The 19,801-nt window shown below is 38.8% G+C and overlaps 1 protein-coding gene across 1 annotated transcript in view; it reads left to right on the forward strand.

Annotated features, from left to right (window-relative positions):
• The window catches only part of LOC142851311 (serine/threonine-protein kinase Nek1-like), a 42,413-nt gene that overhangs the window by 5,906 nt on the left and 16,706 nt on the right, over positions 1 to 19,801 (forward strand). The window contains exons 2-6 of the mRNA XM_075975185.1: positions 7,109 to 7,169; positions 8,393 to 8,544; positions 16,348 to 16,407; positions 16,875 to 17,067; positions 17,223 to 17,297. Of these exons, the coding sequence (XP_075831300.1) occupies positions 7,109 to 7,169; positions 8,393 to 8,544; positions 16,348 to 16,407; positions 16,875 to 16,976 (375 nt within the window). The 3' untranslated portion in view covers positions 16,977 to 17,067; positions 17,223 to 17,297. The remainder of the gene's footprint in view (positions 1 to 7,108; positions 7,170 to 8,392; positions 8,545 to 16,347; positions 16,408 to 16,874; positions 17,068 to 17,222; positions 17,298 to 19,801) is intronic.

Here is a 19,801-nt window from a genome sequence, read left to right on the forward strand (position 1 = left end):
CCCCCCTCCGTTCATGTCTAGGAAGGTGAACAACCAAACTGGCTAGGCTCCCACAAAGCCAGAACATGAAGTAGGGTCAAAACCCCGTGCCATTGTCCTTGGCTTCTCATCAGCCCTCATTGTTCGGCATGTTCAGAGAGTCCGGCTTTATCCCATGCTTTTTCAGTCACAGTCCAGCTGGCCTTGGTGAGCTCCCACTAGATCAGCCCCACTGTCTCAGTGGGTGGGTGCGCCCTTCATGGTCCTGACTTCCTTGCTCATGTTCTCCCTCCTTCTGCTCCTCATTGGGACCTTGGGAGCTCAGACCAGTGCTCCAGTGTGGGTCTCTGTCTCTATCTCCATCCATCACCAGATGAAGCTTCTATGGTTGTATGCAAGATATTCGTCAGTATTGCTATAGATTAGGGTCATTTCAGGTTCCCTATCCTCAGCTGCCCAAGGGACTAACTGGGGACATCACCATGGGCTCCTGGGAGCCACTCTAGGGTCAAGTCTCTTGCCAACCCTAAAGTGGGTTCCTTAACTAAGAATTGTGGTTCTGTGCTCCCCTGTCCAACCTTCCTTTTTCCCAATCCTCCTGTTTCCCCTAGTTCCCCCCCCTCCTTCCCTTCTAACTTTTCTCTCCCCGTCTCCCCTTACCCCCATCCAACACCACCCCCAAGATCCCAATTTTCTCCCCGGTAATTTTGTCTACTTCCCATAGCCAAGAGGATAACTATATGTTTTTCCTTGGGTTCACCTTCTTATTTAGTTTCTCTAGGTTCACCAGTTGTAGTCTCCGTGACCCTTATTTATGGCTAGAAACCAATTATGAGTGAGTACATCCCATGTTCTTCTTTTTGGGTCTGGGATACCTCACTCAGGATAGTGTTTTCTATTTCCATCCATTTGCATGCACAATTCGAGAAGTCATTGTTTTTTACCGCAGTGTAGTATTCTAATGTGTATTTATTCCATACTTTCTTCATCCATTCTTCCATTGAAGGGCATCTAGGTTGTTTCCAAGTTCTGGCTATTACAAATAATACTGCTATGAACATAGTTGAACAAATGCTTTTGTCATATAATAGGGCATCTCTTGGGTATATTCCCAAGAGTGGTATTGCTGGGTCCAGGGGTAGGTTGATCCCGAATTTCCTGAGAAACCGAAACACTGATTTCCAAAGTGGTTGCACAAGATTGCATTCCCGCCAGCAATGGATGAGGGTACCCCTTCCTCCACAGCCTCTCCAGCAATGCTATCCTTGGTGTTTTTGAATTTAGCCATTCTGACAGGTGTAAGATGATATCTCAAAGTTGTTTTGATTTGCATTTCCCTGATTGCTAAGGAAGTTGAGCATGACCTTAAGTGTCTTTTGGCCATTTGAACTTCTTCTGTTGAGAATTCTCTGTTCAGTTCAGTGCCCCATTTTTTAATTGGGTTAATTAGCATTTTAAAGTCTAGTTTCTTGAGTTCTCTATATATTTTGGAGATCAGACCTTTGTCTGTTGCGGGGTTGGTGAAGATCTTCTCCCAGTCAGTGGGTTGCCTTTTTGTCTTAGTGACAGTGTCCTTTGCTTTACAGAAGCTTCTCAGTTTTAGTAGGTCCCATTTATTCATTGTTTCCCTTAATGCCTGTGCTGCTGGGGTTATACATAGGAAGCGATCTCCTGTGCCCATCTGTTGTAGGGTACTTCCCACTTTCTCTTCTATCAAGTTCAGTGTATTCGGGCTGATATTGAGGTCTTTAATCCATTTGGACTTGAGTTTTGTGCATGGTGATAGATATGGGTCTAATTTCATTCTTCTACAGGTTGACATCCAGATGTGCCAGCACCATTTGTTGAAGATGCTTTCTTTCTTCCATTGTATACTTTTAGCTCCTTTATCAAAAATGAGGTGTTCATAGGTTTGTGGGTTAAAATCCGGGTCTTCTATACGATTCCATTGGTCGACTTCTCTGTTTTTGTGCCAGTACCACACTGTTTTCATTACTGTAGCTCTGTAATAAAGTTTGAAGTCAGGGATGGTAATGCCTCCAGACAATCCATTATTGTATAAGATTGTTTTGGCTATCCTGGGTTTTTTGTTTTTCCATATAAAGTTGATTATTGTCCTCTCCAGATCTGTGAAGAATTTTGATGGGATTTTGATGGGGATTGCATTGAATCTATAAATTGCCTTTGGTAGAATTGCCATTTTTACTATGTTGATCCTCCCAATCCAAGAGCAAGGAGGTCCATCCATTTTCTGGTATTCTCTTCAATTTCTTTCTTCAATGCCTTAAAGTTCTTGTCAAATAAATCTTTCACTTCCTTGGTTAGATTTACCCCAAGATATTTTATGCTGTTTGTGGCTATCGTGAATGGTGAAGCTTCTCTGATTTCCCTCTCTGCTTCTATATCCTTTGTGTATAAGAGGGCGACTGATTTTTTGGAGTTGAACTTGTATCCTGCCATATTACTAAAGGTGTTTATCAGCTGTAAAAGTTCTTTGGTGGAGTTTTGGGGGTCGCTTATTTACACTATCATATCATCTGCAAATTATGAAAGTTTAACTTCTTCCTTTCCAATTCGAATCCCCCTGATCCCATTATGTTGTCTTATTGCTATTGCTAGAACTTCAAGCACTATATTGAAGAGGTATGGCGAGAGTGGACAGCCTTGTCGTGTTCCTGAGTTTAGCAGGATGGCTTTGAGTTTCTCTCCGTTTAATTTGATGTTAGCTGTCGGCTTGCTGTATATAGCTTTTATTATATTTAGGTATGACCCTTGTATCCCTAATCTCTCCAAGACTTTTAACATAAATGGATGTTGAATTTTGTCAAATGCTTTTTCAGCATCTAATGAAATGATCATATGTTTTTTTCTTTCAGTTTATTTATATGCTGAATTACATTGATAGATTTTCGTATGTTGAACCAGCCCTGCATCTCTGGAATAAAGCCTACTTGATCATAATGGGTAATTTTTCGGATGTGTTCTTGGATTCGGTTTGCCAGTATTTTGTTGAGGATTTTTGCGTCGATGTTCATGAGTGAGATCGGCCTGTAATTTTCTTTCCTGGTTGAGTCTTTGTGTGGTTTTGGTATCAGAGTAACTGTAGCTTCATAAAAGGAATTTGGTAATGACCCTTCTGTTTCTATATTGTGGAATACATTAAGGAGTATAGGTATTAGCTCTTCTTGGAAGTTCTGGTAGAATTCCGCATTGAAACCATCTGGTCCTGGGCTTTTTTTGGTAGGGAGGTTTTTGATAACGGCTTCTAATTCTTCGTGACTGACAGGTCTGTTTAGATTGTTTACCTGGTCCTGGTTTAACTTTGGTATATGGTATTTATCTAAAAAAGTGTCCATTTCTTTTACATTTTGCAGTTTTGTGTTATACAGGCTTTTGTAGTAAGATCTAATGATTCTCTGAATTTCCTCTGTGTCTGTGGTTATGTCCCCCTTTTCATTTCTGATCTTATTAATTTGCGTATTCTCTCTCCGCCGTTTGATTAGTTTGGATAGGGGTTTATCAATCTTGTTGATTTTCTCTAGGAACCAGCTTTTTGTTTCATTGACTCTTTGGATTGTTTTCTGTGTTTCTATTTTGTTGATTTCAGCCCTCAGTTTGATTATTTCCAGTCTTCTACTCCTCCTAGGTGATTCTGCTTCTTTTTTTTCAAGAGCTTTCAGGTGGGCTGTTAAGTCTCCAATATGTGCTTTCTCTGTTTTCTTTAAGTGGGCACTTAGTGCTATGAACTTTCCTCTTAGGACTGATTTCATAGTGTCCCATAAGTTCGACTATGTTGTGTCTTTATATTCATTGACTTCAAGGAAGACTTTAATTTCTTTCTTTATTTTTTCCTTAATCCAGGTATGGTTCAGTAGTTGACTGTTCAGTTTCCATGAGTTTGTAGGCTTTCTGGGGGTAGCATTGTTGTTGAATTCTAACTTTAATCCATGGGGATCTGATAAGACACAGGTTGTTACTAATATTTTTTTGTAACTGGTTAAGTTAGCTTTGCTACCGAGTATGTGGTCATTTTTCGAGAAGGTTCCATGAGCTGCAGAGAAGAAGGTATATTCTTTCCTCTTTGGGTGGAATAATCTATAGATGTCTGTTAAGTCCATTTGCTTCATTACCTCCATTAATTCTCTAATTTCTCTGTTAGGTTTATGTTTGATTGACTTGTCCATTGGTGAGAGAGGAGTGTTGAAGTCTCCTACTATTAGTGTGTGCGGTTTGATGGCTGCCTTGAGTCTTAGTAATGTTTCTTTTACGTACATGGGTGCTTTTATATTAGGGGCATAGATATTCAGGATTGAGACTTCATCCTGATGAATTGTTCCTGTTATGAGTATAAAATGTCCCTCTCCATCTCTTCTGATTGATTTGAGTTTGAATTCAACTTTGTTAGAAATTAGTATGGCCACACCTGCTTTTTTCTTAGGTCCATTTGCTTGATAAGCCTTTTCCCAGTCCTTTCTCTGAGTAGGTGCCTGTCTTTGTGGTTGAGGTGTGTTTCTTGTAACCAGCAGAATGTTGGATCCTGTTTTCGTATCCAATCTCTTAGCCTGTGCCTTTTTATAGGTGAGTTGAGCCCATTGACATTAAGTGATATTAAGGACCAGTGGTTGTTAACTCTGCTCACTTTTTTAGTAGTAGGGTTTGTGTGCTTCCCTTCTTTGAGTTGCACTGGTGAAGGGTCTCTAGATGTCTGAGTTATTGTGGTCATTGTTGGATTCCTTGGTTAGTGATTTTCCTTCTATTATTTTCTGTAAGGCTGGATTTGTGGCTATGTATTGTTTAAATTTGTTTTTATCCTGGAAAATTTTGTTTTCTCCATTTATAGTGAACGAAAGCTTGGCTGGGTATAGATAGTAGTCTGGGCTTGCATCCATGGTCTCTTAGTTTTTGCAGTACATCCATCCAGGACCTTCTGGCTTTCATGGTTTCCATAGAGAAGTCAGGTGTAAGTCTGAAAGGTTTACCTTTATAAGTAACTTGGCCTTTTTCCTTTGCGGCTCTTAATATTATTTCTTTATTCTGTATGCTTTGTGTTTTGATTATTATATGGCGAGGGGATTTTTTTTTTTTTTGATCCAGCCTATTCGGTGTTCTGTATGCTTCTTGAACCTTCATAGGTACATCTTTCTTCAGGTTGGGAAAGTTTTCTTCTATAATTTTATTAAGTATATTTTCTGGACCGTTGAGCTGCACTTCTTCTCCTTCTTCTACTCCAATTATTCTTAGGTTTGGTCTTTTTATTGTGTCCCATATTTCCTGAATGTTTTGTGATGAGAGTTTGTTGGACTTGCTGTTTTCTTTGATCAGTGCGTTTATTTTCTCTATGGTATCTTCAGAATCTGAGATTCTTTCTTCTATCTCTTGTATTCTGCTGGTTATGCTTGTTTCTGTAGTCTCTATTCGTTTACCTAGATTTTCCATGTTCAGCCGGCCCTCTGTTTGTGTTTTCTTCTTTGCCTCCATTTCAGTTTTCAAGTCATGAACTGTTTCCATTATCTGCTTGATTGTTTTTCCTTGGTTTCCTAGGGTATCATTCACTGATTTACTCAATTCCTCGAATTTTCTGTTATACTTCTCATCCATTTCTATAAGGGCATTTTTATATGCTGTTTAAGGGCATCATAAAATTTACATAGAACGGAAAGATTTATATTTGAATAAATTATCCAATTTGAGGGCAAGTTGGAGATCATAAAACACCCATTGAGCCAAGCCTAGGACACAATCCTACAGTCTTAAGAGGTATTGAGAGACAGGAAGATCCCAAGTCCAAGATTAGCCTGGGCTACACAACAAGGCCCTGTCGCAAATTAAAAGGTTTAAAAACAAAAGGTGGGGTTGGTGTGCCATGAAGAGGACTCAGAAATTAGGTCACTGATAAAGTGCTTCTCCAGCACGTGTGAAGCCCTGCAGTCAATGCCCAGTTTCACAGGAAATGGAACAGATCCCTCCACTTTTCTAAGAAACATAAAGGAAAAAAAATGCATGTGTTCTGCAGAGAAAGTGTTCTCACACACTTGCCCTGAACTGCCTTGGAACCAGACTTCTCCTGTTTATCTTCTACTGCATTAGTTCTAAAATATAGCATACATAATCTCCTGAAGGACTTACTGGGTTCATTCACTACTAGAGATGGTGTTGACTTTGAGACTACTACTGCCATAGGGGTCTTCAGTAGAAAAGAATTATCTCAGGCTGGAGGTTTGTGCCTACTGGATGTCTTGTCTGCTGTCAAATAGTCTTTCCACTGTGCCTCATTTCTGTGGGAAAAATGAGAAAGTTTACTTGGCATTTTGCTCACCATCAATAAGATAAAAATAAACTCAAATTGAGGTAAATCTTCATTGATATCATAGTTTTACACTGAAAAAAATGTACTTAAAATAGAGAAAATTACTTGTGGAAAATATAAATATTTGTCTCATGAAATATATTTATAAATGCTGAAGACTCAGTCAGGAATAGAATATTTTTATGTTAATGAGACACTAAAAATATTTATCCGATGGCATGTTTGCAGATGTGTGTGAACTCATTGCAGGTTGGAAGTTATGCACAGTAAACTTAATGGTGTTCCCAAGAGAGTGGCTTTTGAAGTGACTCTTGAACAGTTTTGACACAAATGAGGCTATGGATGCTTACAGAATGCAATGATCCCTCCATAGTTCTTAAGTCACTAAGATATGGAAAAGGCCAATAATATACGTACTGTGTTTTAGTCTAGCTTGAGAAAGACTGGAGAAGTAATAAAAATACATTAGTAAGAATAGCAGGGGTCAATGGTTAACAAGAACAGAATATGCTGGATGGATTGCTGAATTTTAATTCAGTTTATTACCAAGATCTTTATGACTGGAAGAAAAAATGCATTTTGGTAGATGACTAGGTTTTTCATTGTGTAGGAAACTGATTTATTTGTTTTGGTTTGATTTTTCAAGTCAAGGTTGCACTGGATAGTCTTGGATGTCCTGGAACTCACTCTTAGACCAGGCTGATCTCAATCTCAGAGATCCTCCTGTCTCTGCCTCCAGACTGCTGGGACTAAAGGTGTGCACCACTACAGAGGTGATATCTTTTTAACATTGTTTTTTTTTTCTCTCTCTTTCATTCTAAGCTGATTGCAGAAGAATTTTGTCTAAAAACATTTTCAAAATTGGGACCACAGCCTCTACCAGGTAAATCAGTTTCTGTTTTCTATCTTGTTTACATGAACCCTGACTTGAAGATTTTTCTTTTGAGAATGTTGTCAAGAATGTTATAAACTGCCTGCACTAAGGTGTAATTCTTTATTAAAACATTTTCCTTTGATAAATGTTTTATATTCTAAATTTTTAACTGGAAATGATAATGGTAATGTGTACTCAGGAAGGCCTCCTGTATTTAGATTTTTCTCCCCTAAAGTGCTTGGGATGAAACACAGGACTTAAATGGTGGTCAACACACTCTTTTTACTTCGAGAAGCCAGTGTTGGAATTAGAAAGGGAAAAAAAAAGTTGTACAAGGAGCTACATGAATGAAATCTTCAGTAATATAGGAGTAAAATAAGAGTATGTTGTGGGTGGGCTCTTAAATGCTTTGTGGGTTCCATCACCTTCCTCAAACTAGAGGGAGCCTTGACATAGAGCCCAGGAGGTAAGGTGCAGTAAGTAGCCCTCCATCTTCTCTTACTACAATGGATGAGAACAATTTATGTCTTTCTCTTGAGAATGTTCATTTTGATGTTTTGGTGACTCCAGTCCCTTTTTCTGGTATGCATAGCACTTTCTTTATGATTTTATTAGTTCAGTTTGCTTTTTCGTTTTGTTTTTAAAACAGGGTATCTTTTCCTGTAGGTCAGGCTGGCCTTGGACTCACAGAGATTTCTCTGCCTCTGAGATTAAAGGTGTGGCCTAACTCTTTTGCTGTTTTCATAAAATTAGCCAAGTTACACAATTGTAACTTCATAGAACTCTGTTCTATTTTGTTCTGATGGTTGACTGACTTTCTTATACTTCCTAGTTGATGGATCAAGATGTTTTAGAAAAACTTTACTCTATCACATTATTATCAATATAAATTGCTTCTGAATCTCTACAGTGACATCCATTAGCTAATAATAATTTTAGTGTCTGTCCTAGTTAAGGTTTCCTACTACTGTGATGTTGTATACTACTCTGTACCTAAACAGGTTCCACATGGCAGTACACCTCATGAGTGAGGGCACACACTAAGGCAGAGCTGCAGTGTGAAAGTCTTTAAAAAAGACTTTCAATGTAAAGTACTTGAAGCTTTGATGCTAGCTAGTGGATAGCAAACATATGATTGTGAAAATAAAAAAGTACCATTCCTGAAGTTTTCTTGGCATTAAAGATTCGCTGTAAAGAACTACTGAAAAAGAATTGCTTGTCTGTTCATGCAGGTAAAAGACCAGCATCAGGGCAAAGTGCCAGTTCTCTTGTCCCTGCTCAGAAACTCACAAAGCCTGCTGCTAAATATGGAGTGCCTTTAACATATAAGAAGTATGAAGATAAAAAGTTACTTGAAAAAAAATCACCCCCAAAACATAAACAGGTAAGATCATTTTTCAAACTGATTAATGTCAAGGTCAGTTTGACCCTGTGTAGTAACAGCCCCATTGGTTATCTGGTACTCGGGGTAGTCTTCATCTCCTTACTGAGGAGTGTGGCTCTGTCTCCTCCTTCCGTGCTAATGGAGGAGCCTTACTAACGCGGTGGACAGCATTAGGTAGATACATTGAGTACACAGCCTGTATAATACAAAAAGATAGCATTGTAAATGAAGTCCTCCTTGGACCTCTTGATTGTATGCAGAGAAGTAAGTACCTGTGATATTATTGCTAAAACACCAGATATTGGGATTTCAGAATTCATAGTCAAATAAATCAAAATCTTGGAACTCTATATGAATATGATTCATATTGTGATAGTTTCCCACTTCAGAGTAAAAAAGTGGCCTAAAGCTGTTGAGTTACATGACTGGGATCATGGTATCAATTGCACAACATTGGCACTTTTGATTTGGAATTTGAATATGGAAATTTTAGTGTAAATCATTATTAGCTTATTTTAGGATTTAGCCATTAAATAGGTAAGAGGAATATAGTATAGAAGTACCAAATACAGAAATCAGCTGCTACTCCTCGTACATTCAAAGAACAAAAATGTGAAAATTTCCCAACTCCATCTATGAAGTTAATTCAGATCATATGGACGGGGAATAGCTGTTAAGCCTATTTGTGGTGATGTCCACTGAGTTCCCACAGCCTGGCGCTGGCCAAGAGAAAGCTATCTACCACAGAACTGAAGCCCACTGGGAAGTTGTACCAAGAAAGCACCTAGGGAGCTGACAAACTCTGAGGAGCCTTCTGGAGGCAAGCAGAATATGGCAGTGCTGCTGAGCTGACTGGACACCAGCAGAACTCTGTAGGAAACTGTCTTTGTGGTACTGTTGAGATTCAGTTGGAAACGGGCAGGACATAGGCACACCTTTTGCAAGGTAACCTGCAGGAGTGAGTGTCTCAGGTCCCCACATGCTGCAGTAGCAGAAAGGGACACTTTCCTTCTGTAGTGTGTCTCCAGCAGCCGCTGTGATAGTGCAGGCTTTGTACAGGGGGTGTAACTGGCACGTTGGCTTTATCATTTGTTGATTCTGTTTATTCAGCTATCAAACACACCATCATATCCTTTTCTCTCTCTTTGGTCATGAAAGGAAACCTAGGACCGAAGACTTTCTCTATTTCTTTGTCTTTAAATCCTCTAAGATTCTGATCATCCCCTAATCTTCCACCTCAATATTTCTGATGTTTCAGGGTTTCTCAGTGTAGCCTTGGCTGTGAGTTGAAACTTTCTCTGTAGACTAGGCTCTCTAGACTCATAGAGATCTGCCTGTCTCTGCCTCACAAGTGCTGGGATTAAAGGCTTGTGCCACCACCACCCAGCTAATTGTAAACTTTATTAATTGCCCCAGAGAATATCTTTGTAAAGTCAGTTATAAAGAAAAAAGAATTTTCATTAAATATTTTTTTCACGTAAAAAAGACCCATAGCTTGCTAAGATCATTCAATACTAGCCTTCGAGACCCTGAAACTTAATTTCCTTAGCTTCGTATTATAACCAAGGAATTAAAATCATTAGAGGATCATTAGAAACAGGCTCATTGAATTAAAAACTTATATACTGTGTCCATGAAAAGAACATTCAGTGGCAACGTCTTGTCTTGCCACCTAAGTTCCATGCTCATGCTTAGGTGATAAAACCTCTCAAGATCCCCCCTTTTCTATTGCTCTCATCTGCTGTGATGCTCCAAGGTTCTCTGCAGAGCAGCTAAACCGGACCTGATTCTCCCTCCTATGCACTTTGTCCTTTGTTTGTTTGTTTGATCTGTTCTCTCTCCTCCTCTTGAGTGTTTTTTTTTCCTTGCCCTTTGTAGGCACAACTCACATCAATACTGCACTGTTTTGTTGGAAACCCTTGCTAGGTAAAATGAGATCACATGCTAACACCCTCCCCTCCTACAGTTCTACTGTGGAAACAAAAGCAGGGCGGGGGAGGGGGTAAATAAAGGAGCCACTTGTCTGTGATGAGTGCTCTAACTTTAGCTTCTAGATTAACAAATAGAATACTGGCATCATGGCCAGGGACATTATCACATTGGCAGCAGTGGCATTTGTATTTAAAGTTTCCACTGACCAATGGGAGATAAGAAATGCCACCTTTTTTTTATCTTTCTCCTGATTGTATCTCCTGCCCTCCCAAAGAGAAATAGGACCTGCTTCCTTAGCAGAACTTCAGTACCTTGTGTGTATCCTTTTATTGTTATGCATATTGGAGTGTGATCTCTTTGAAGTGAAGGGCCTTGATATACATGTTTGCACAAAATTGTTTTTTTTTAATGAATAAACCATTGAATAGATTAAATTTCTATCAGGAAAGCAATGCCCTTTATTTCCTAACCATACTAAATAGGGTGAAAGGACAGATAAAAATCCTTTCAGGCTCAAGTAAACAAGTGTTCTTTGAGATATTTTTTCATGTGTGTAGTATATACATGTATATGTGTACAAGTGGCCAGCCATCAACCTCGGGTGCTTTCTGTCACTCTTCGCTTTATTTTTTGAGATGTGGTCTCTCAGAAACCCAGGAGCTCACTACTTTGACTAGGTTCACTAGCCAATAGCTCCTGTGGTTACGGATGAGTACCAGCAAGGCTGGCTCTTATGTGAGTACTGTGGACTTACTAAGACCAAACTTAGGTCTTAGCTAGGTAGGCACCTTACCTTCTGAGTCATTTCCCCATCCAGAGGTTTATTGTTAATGCTTTACAGCAACTATTTTACTATGGTGCAATAAATAAAACACTGCTTTTGAAATACATTTTTTTTGCATACATACCAAATTTGGTTTCTAGTGAAGCAGGTTGGTATCTTAGTGTAATCATGATGTCCTTTTTTCCATCAAGTATTTTGAAAGTTTGAAATTGACTTAGTGTGCTTTTAACAACTATGAAACACACTTTGGTATACACTGCGTTTCTTTAACTGAATTCTATACATTTTTATTTATTATCATTATGATTGTATCACATTTTGACATGAAATCAGTTGACTTCATTGCTACAAATGTGCTTTAAAAAATTTATGTTCCATACCAAAATTTCATTACATTTTTCATGTCTTCTAAATAGGTTTTTAAATATTAATTCATAGATAATTTTCAAGACACGTGTTTCTTCCAAATAGTGTTTACATTTGTAACACATGTTTAACAATTGTAATACAGACATGCATAACGTCTCTGATTCTTGGAGCTAAAACTAATGTTGGCCATGGAGTAAGAGAGGGCAGACACATTATCTTTTTTTTTTTTCTTTGGAGACAGGATTTTTCTGTGTAGCTTTGGAGCTTTCCCTGGAACTCGTTCTGTAGACCAGGCTACGAACTCACAAAATCCACCTGCCTCTGCCTCCCTGGGATTAAAACCTTTACCACCACCGCCCAGCGACATACTTGTGTTTATGTGATTAGGTAGATACCACATAGAATAATCACAAAAAGGAATACACACTTGGGCAAACTTGTAAAATGAGAGTTGTTTTTGTCCCTTGGCCACCCACTATTCTGAGAATGAAGGAAATGGTGAAATGAATCCATGACATGGTAGAAACCTCACCTTTGACCAGGATAGAAAAGAAACCAAGTGTATAATCAGAGCCTTCTCATAGCTGATGGAATCAAGTAATGTGCTTTCTTTCTTTCTTTCTTTCTTTCTTTCTTTCTTTCTTTCTTTCTTTCTTTCTTCCTTCCTTTCTTTCTTTCTTTCTTTTTTTCGGATTTTCGAGACAGGGTTTCTTCGTAGCTTTTTTGGTTCCTGTTTTGGAACTAGCTCTTGTAGACCAGGCTGGCCTCAAACTAACAGAGATTCGCCTGCCTCTGCCTCCCGAGTGCTAGGATTAAAGGCGTGCGCCACCACTGCCCGGTGTAATGTGCTTTCTTAATTGTTCTTTTATTTCCAGTTAATTGTCAGTGTAAATGGGAGTTTTGGATTTTTGCTCTTAATATTCAAAATGATAGGCTCCATCTCTCATATTCTAAGATGGAAAAGTGACTCAGATGATAGCTGCCTAAAACCAGAAGGATTTTAGGCAAGGCTATTTATTTTCAATTTTTTAAATCATTTTTAAATGATTTTTAGCCAATCCACTGAAAATTAGGTAGTAGTCAGTATTTAGAATGTGCCATGACTTATTTTAAAACATTTAACATCGCACAAACTCAATGTCTAGCAGAGCAAGCTTGCATAATGACAGAACAGACTTAAAATAGAAAAACATGACTTTATAATGTATATTTTGCAACAATAAGAGTATAAAAATAAAATTTATGAAAACTTAATGTAACAGGAAGGCCTTTTGTTTGTCCCGGCTGCCCAGAACTGGCCGCCCAGCTAGCTTAGCTCCGAAATAACCACACAGAAACCGTTTTAATTAAATCATGGCTTGGCTCATTAGCTCTACCTTCTTATTAGCTAACTCTTACATCTTAATTTAACCCATTTCTACTAATCTGTATTGCCACATGTTTGTGGCTTACCGGCAAGGTTCTGCATCTGACTCTGGCAGCGGATTGATGCCCTCCCTCCGCCTCTCTTTCTCCCAGCATTCAGTTCCATCTTCCCCGCCTACCTAATTTCTGCCCTATCTACAGGCCAAGGCAGTTTCTTTATTCATTAACCAAGAAAAGCAACACAGACAGAAGGACCTCCCACACCAATAGGTAGATAGAAAAAAGTAAGAGCATTGCAATCAAGTAGATAAGAAAACTATCAAGGTCATAACAAGGGAATGGAATAAAAAAGCCCCACAGTTTCTGAAGTGGTTTAGTTTTTTTGAAGCAGGGTTTTGCTGTCTCCTCAACTCAGCTTGAATGCTTGCTCTTCCTGTGCTCCTAAAAAGCTGAGATAGTGTCAGCTAGTGTACTGGCTGAGATTTTAAATAAATACCTGTTGTTTTCTTGAATGATTCCTTTTTAAATTAAAGAATATTCTCTCAACAAATATAAAATATTTTTATATTCAGACTTGCTTAAATATCTTAATATAGTAATATGTTTATTTATATAAATTTAAGCTAGTACATGTAGTTTTGTTGTTCTTGTTGTTAGGGGTTTTGTTGTTTTTCTTGAAGCCACCAGAGGGAGCTCCATGAACACAATTCTGTGATTAGGTTCATTTTTTTGCTTTTGTTTATTGAGTGACAGAAAACAAAGCCATTTCCTTAGTACAGTGTTTCTTTTTATCTCTTTAGTATAGAGATAACATTCTGAAAACACCCAGATACTCTCAGAGGAATTGCTTGGAATTTTATTCCATAAATACTTGAATAGTCTCTATGTAAGGTGATAGAGAAGATCAAAGAGGAACCTAATCTTTGCTTCTGTATAACTTACCTCTGAAACCTCTACCTCTTGGGCTAAGGATATTTCCTAGGGCTGAGACTCATTCAGCAAGTGAAGGAGGGTGCTTACAACAAAAGCCTGCCAGCCTGCCTTGATCACTGCAGCCCACATAAGGTGGGGGGGGGGGGGAGAACACCAACTCTAGTCCTGTCCTCCCTGCTACGCAGAAGCCTGCATACACGGTACACACACAATAGGGGAAATTTAAAAGCGAGTCATTTAGGCCACAAAGCTCTTATTACATTAGTTTTTCTTCCCCCTTTTTTCCTTCAGTCTCTCAGGTCGTCCTTGAATTTATTTTCCTGACAGTTAAGACTGCAGATGTGTGCCACCACTAGTTCCTTAACGTTGATGCTACATACTCATTTGATTTCTGTGGGGTTCAGATTTGGAAACTAGTCTAACAGCCACATAGAGTTTTAACTGTGAAAGGTGTCAAAATGCTTAGTAAAAATAAAATCTTTTTTAGCCCTATAGTATTAACATATACCATAAAGGAAAATAGAGTTGTAGCTGATTTATAATTATAAACTTTAGTGCCGTAAAAGAATAAGTAAAAGCTAAATAAGAAATAGCTATAATAAACAAGATAAACCAAGAATGTATCTGAGATTATGTGAACAGTAAGTATGTAAAAGGAAATATTCTTAGCATTTTTAAGGAGCAGAAATTAACAGAGATAAATAATCCACATGAAAATCTGTGTTTTCTATATTCTTTGGTGGAAAATAAATTGGTCCAGCCTTTGGGGAAGGTGGAGTTCTCAAAATATAAATTATGATGCTGCTCTTTAATTCCACTTTTTTTTTTAAATTGGTCTTCTGGGATATTTGAGTATCAGCCAAAAAACTATATGTAAGAAAGTTTCTTACAGAATATAGAATAGGAAAACTTAAAATCAACCCAAAATCTATCTCAGAATAATGGTTAAATAAATTAATTCTGGACTATTTCCTTGTTAATTTATTACCAATAATAGTAAATTAATGTGGCAAGACATTATTAAAAATACTTTGCTATCAAATAAAACATTTTATAAAAAACAGAAAAGATAAAATTATGGCTTTATATATTTATATGTATGTCAGTTTATAAAAATGTCTAGAATGATACTCATAATAATATTGATATGGGTTACCTCCAATATGAAACAACTATAAATTTTTATTGTTGTTTGAGTTTTATGTAATGAACATATATTGTACAATTTATTTTTTAAGAAAAATTTATTATTTGACTTTTGAAGTGATGTTTCATTATAGTATTAGAATGGTTAAAATTAATATCCATTGGGGGAGTAGCTCATGAGGCCCCATGAGGAAATACTAGAAAGTTAATGGCTTCTGGAGGAGGGAATCACTTTTCTTAGGGTGTGTGCCCCTAATATATTGCTGATGCTTCATTGGATAGCTCCACACCTATGCATATATGGACAATTGGACTCAGTTATAAAAACAAAAAGGACAGGTAATTGGGAAGTATAAGTGTTGAGGGATCTAAGAGGAGTTAATGGGGAGAGTTGGGAAGGAGTGTGCCTGATCAAAATCATGCTTGGGTGTAGTGATATTTCATCTTTTTAAAGATTTATTTATTTATTATGTATACAACATTCTGCCTGCATGTGTCCCTGCAGGCCGGAAGTTGGCACCAGATCTTATTAGGGATGGTTGTAAGCCACCATGTGGTTGCTGGGAATTGAACTCAGGACCTCTGGTAGAACAATCAGTGCTCTTAACCACTGAGCCATCTCTCCAGCCCTTCATTTGTATTTTAATCAGAGAGTAAAGCAGCCACTCTGGTCAGCCTTACAGACCAGGCAGTGGTGACACACACCTTTAACTGTCGTAGCCATACTAGTTTGCCATAGAAAACAGGCAGTAGTGGTGCATGCCCCTAATCCCAGCACTAGAGAGAAATATAAGATGGCTCAGGAGACAGCTCTCGGGTGCAGTGCAGTCTCATTCTGAGGATTCCTGGAGGCAGAATCACCACTTGGGTAGAGGCGAGAGCAGTGGCTGGCTGTTTTGCTTTTCTGATCTTCAGGTTGAACCCCAATATCTGTCTCTGGATTTTTATTATTGTGCTACAGTTGGGGGCGTGTTGGAGGTGAGACCTGGGGAGTGTACATGATCATAATATACTACATACATATATGAAATTCTCATTAAATAAAATCTTTAAAAATATGTTTGTGCAGAGAAAACTAGTTGATGGTTTGAGTGTCGTCTTCCAGGTTGTTTAATATAAGGCATATCAACGAGTAGTGTCTGTCTAAAGTCAATGCATTTTAAAAGTTATGACTGTATTGGCTTTAACTTTTCTTACCTTAAACTTCCTGAAGTTTGTGATTTCCAAGAGTGCCTTAAATATTTATCTAATTTGTAGCTTTGTTTTTTATACAGCCCTATCAAATTCCAGCGAAGAAAATGTGTTCTGGAGAAGAAAAGAAGAAAATGTTTGAGGTATAAAGACATATATCTGCTTATTTCAAAGCCTCACAAAACAGTTCTTACACAACAGCAAAATCCACTAACGTTATTGATCCCTGGTTCTCAACTTTCCTAATCCCGTGACCCTTAAATACAGTTCCTCATCTTGTGGTAATCCCCAACCATCAAATTAGTTTCCTTGTTACTTTGTAACTGTAATTTTGCTACTGTTATGAATTTTAATATAAATTTCTGTTTTCTGATGGTCTTAGGTGACACCCATGGAAAGGTCAGTTGATCCCCAGGGATCACAACCCACCAGTTGAGAACCAGTGTTACAGAGCCTCCAAACCTTTCTGCTTTGTGTCTTTCAAACAGATACTTTATTTTGTTCATCCTTTGGTTTTCCTCATCTCTTTGGGTATACCTTTCCTGTTGATATACTTTCTGGTTGAAAATATAAAAAGGTAGAAATTATTGATAGTGTTCTTTTGTTTAAGGAAGCAGCAAAGAAAAGAAAGTTGGAATTTATTGAGAAAGAGAAGAAGCAGAAGGATCAGGTAGCTTTTTGCTCTTGTTTATCTCCCTTTGCCTACATGTAGATGGTAAAACTTGGGTTCTGAGAATATGTCTAAAATGTTACAGATTAGTTTCCTGAAGGCAGGGCAGGTGAAGAGGCAAGAGAAGCAGCGGGTAAGAGACTCCATCTCCACGGTGTAGCTCTGCCCTCCCCACACATGTAGTTTTAAAGGAAGGACACTGATTTTAATTTTATTGTTAAATGTATTCTGTATGTTTTGAATTAAGTAGTTGAAATGGTATTTTGTTTATTTCTCTTTCTCCAAAAGTTGGAGAGAATAAATAGGGCCAGGGAACAAGGATGGAGGAATGTATTAAGGGCTGGTGGAAGCGGTGAAGTAAAGGTAGGCATTTGATACTGATGGAGCTAAACTTTTGTTTGTCTCCAGTTTCTCCTTGTTCTTTAAAATCTCTATCGCTGGCTACTTTTGTTTTCTTGGTATATGGATAATGTTTACATAGAATTCTGTAATGTGCATTATGATTTATTCCTTACCTGTGTGTATTTGATAAATAATAATTAATATGTGACATTTATTAAAGTTAAAACCTTTGTGTTAAGGCTGTACTGCAGTTCCTTTTAGAGAACTCTCAAATCAAATACAAAATCAGATAATGCTTGTTAGAAGTTTTCATGTAATCTTGAAAATTAAGTTCTCAGGTTTTCTTAATTGGCCACTGTCAGACTCTCCAAGATAATAATAGCGACCCACTACGATGCTCTTTCGCCCTACTTGTGCTACAGAGCAGAACTGATTTCGTAAGCGTATGGAGCCTGCTGGTTCTTGTGTCTTTGCACTCGGGCTCCCCTCTACTGTCTAGCACCCCTGCTTTTCTTTTCCACCTCACCTCCGCCTCCATTCATTCACCTAGATAACCAATTGCCTAAATAGCCATTAATTCACACATTCCCTTTGGGCAAATCTGACTTTGTATCCTTAGGCAAATTAACTTTTCTGAGTTTATTTTCAGTGCTTAGAGCTTTTCTACTGGGGCTCAGATAGAAATGTCTTTACCCATCTTTGTTCTGTCAGAGACTTCTACTTCTCCATTGTTTTCAAAAATACCACTTAACTTATACTGGTAAGCTGAATCCTGAAACAATCTATGGGATTCCCCTCCTTTGTATTCTCTCCTCTTGAGCTGTAAATACAGTTGTACTTAATGGCTCCTTTGATTAGATTATGTTATGTGATAAATGAGCACTCCCACAATTACTTTGTCGGAGTAGACAGGAATGGGAAAAGAAGTGTAGGGAAGTCTACCTGAAAGGCAGCAAGCACAGACACGGCAAGAAAGCATGGACGACTTCTGGATTATGACTGTTATGGTTTCCATCACCCAGCACTCCGGCTGGAACTTCCAGGTTCCAGGGCCGCGCATGTGCCAACAAGTGCTCAGGCAGTTTATATAGCCAACCAGGGTCCTGAAGCCCTAAGTGACCTACATGCAGCATGGTCATGTCACCTACACATGACGCAACCACACATGAAGCACCCACTTAAGCCCCCGTGCGCATGTGCTAGGCAGACTTTAAAAGCTGGATATGCCCACTCCACACTCTCCCTGCACCAACTTCCTTAAGCCTATGCACATATCTTTCTCTTTCTTAATAAACTTTTTTTTTTTTTTTTTTTTTTTTGGTTTTCGAGACAGGGTTTCTCTGTGGTTTTGGAGCCTGTCCTGGAACTCGCTCTTGTAGACCAGGCTGGTCTCGAACTCACAGAGATAAAGTGGGTTTTGTGGTGTGTTTTGTGATCCGTTCTCTCTCCTGCCCGGTAATTTCATGGGTGCCGAGACTCCATAGACTCTCCTGCCCCCTCTCCTGGGGCTGGGACCGTGGACCGGCTTTCTATACAACAATCCACATTTACTGTTACCATCTACTGGTTGCCAACTTTTAGGCACACCAGCTGCTTCAATCAGTGAGTTTTCCTTCTGGTCATCTTAACCTTTTCTCCAACTGAGGACTTGACCGGTGAGCTCCCAGCAACCCTCTGCTGTTCCTAGAAATGGGGGGATGCCCCCAACCACAGCCTTCATGGCTACGATTGAACCCTTCTCTGACATTCATCTCTGGTTGCTCCTCGCAGCTAAAAACTGAGATTTGGCACCCTGCTGTTCAGACCACTTGAAAGTGGTCCTGTCACCACTGTTTGGATATTTTTTTCTTGGGCTGCCACTTGGACTTGGTCCTATCGCTGCCACCATTCGGGCCATCTGACCCCCAATGGGTGTTGAAATCATCCTGGCCTAATTCTCAACCCACGTGCTATTCCTGAGATGTCTGATTAATTACCTTTGTTTTTTTTTTTTTTGCCATTCTCACATTTTTAGCCATGGGAAACAAACCCTCAAAAGCTATCAGTTCACCCTCCCCCCCTGGGATGTCTTTTAGAGACCCTAAAACCGTAATGCTTAATGCCTTACTTATAGATTCCCACGCTTGTCCATCTTTGTTCTAATAAAAAGCCTAAGTACCCTTTAGATAATAACCTAAAGTGGCCACCTAATGCCACCTTTGATCCCCATACTCTGCAGGAACTTTCTAACGATTGGCAGTGCACAAGCAGGTGGAAGGAGTTTCCTTATATCCAAGCCTTTTCTATCTAAGTTCTAAGCCCCCTGTCCTTACAAGCTCTTCACCTGCTCACATACATGTTCCCTGCTATGCCGTCTAAGCTGGAGGAACACCCGATTCAGCTCTGGACCCTGCTAATGAACTTCCACCTTTCCAACCTCAGCAGACAGTGTGGATGGGCTACTAAAAGTACGTGTTTCTTTCTCGCTCTCAGAACTCTCTCACATAGAACAAAAACTGGGTTTTTATTTGTCTAATTCTATGTCT

Source organism: Microtus pennsylvanicus, chromosome 5 (genome assembly GCF_037038515.1).
Source record: "Microtus pennsylvanicus isolate mMicPen1 chromosome 5, mMicPen1.hap1, whole genome shotgun sequence".
In the NCBI taxonomy this organism is placed as follows: Eukaryota; Metazoa; Chordata; class Mammalia; order Rodentia; family Cricetidae; genus Microtus; species Microtus pennsylvanicus.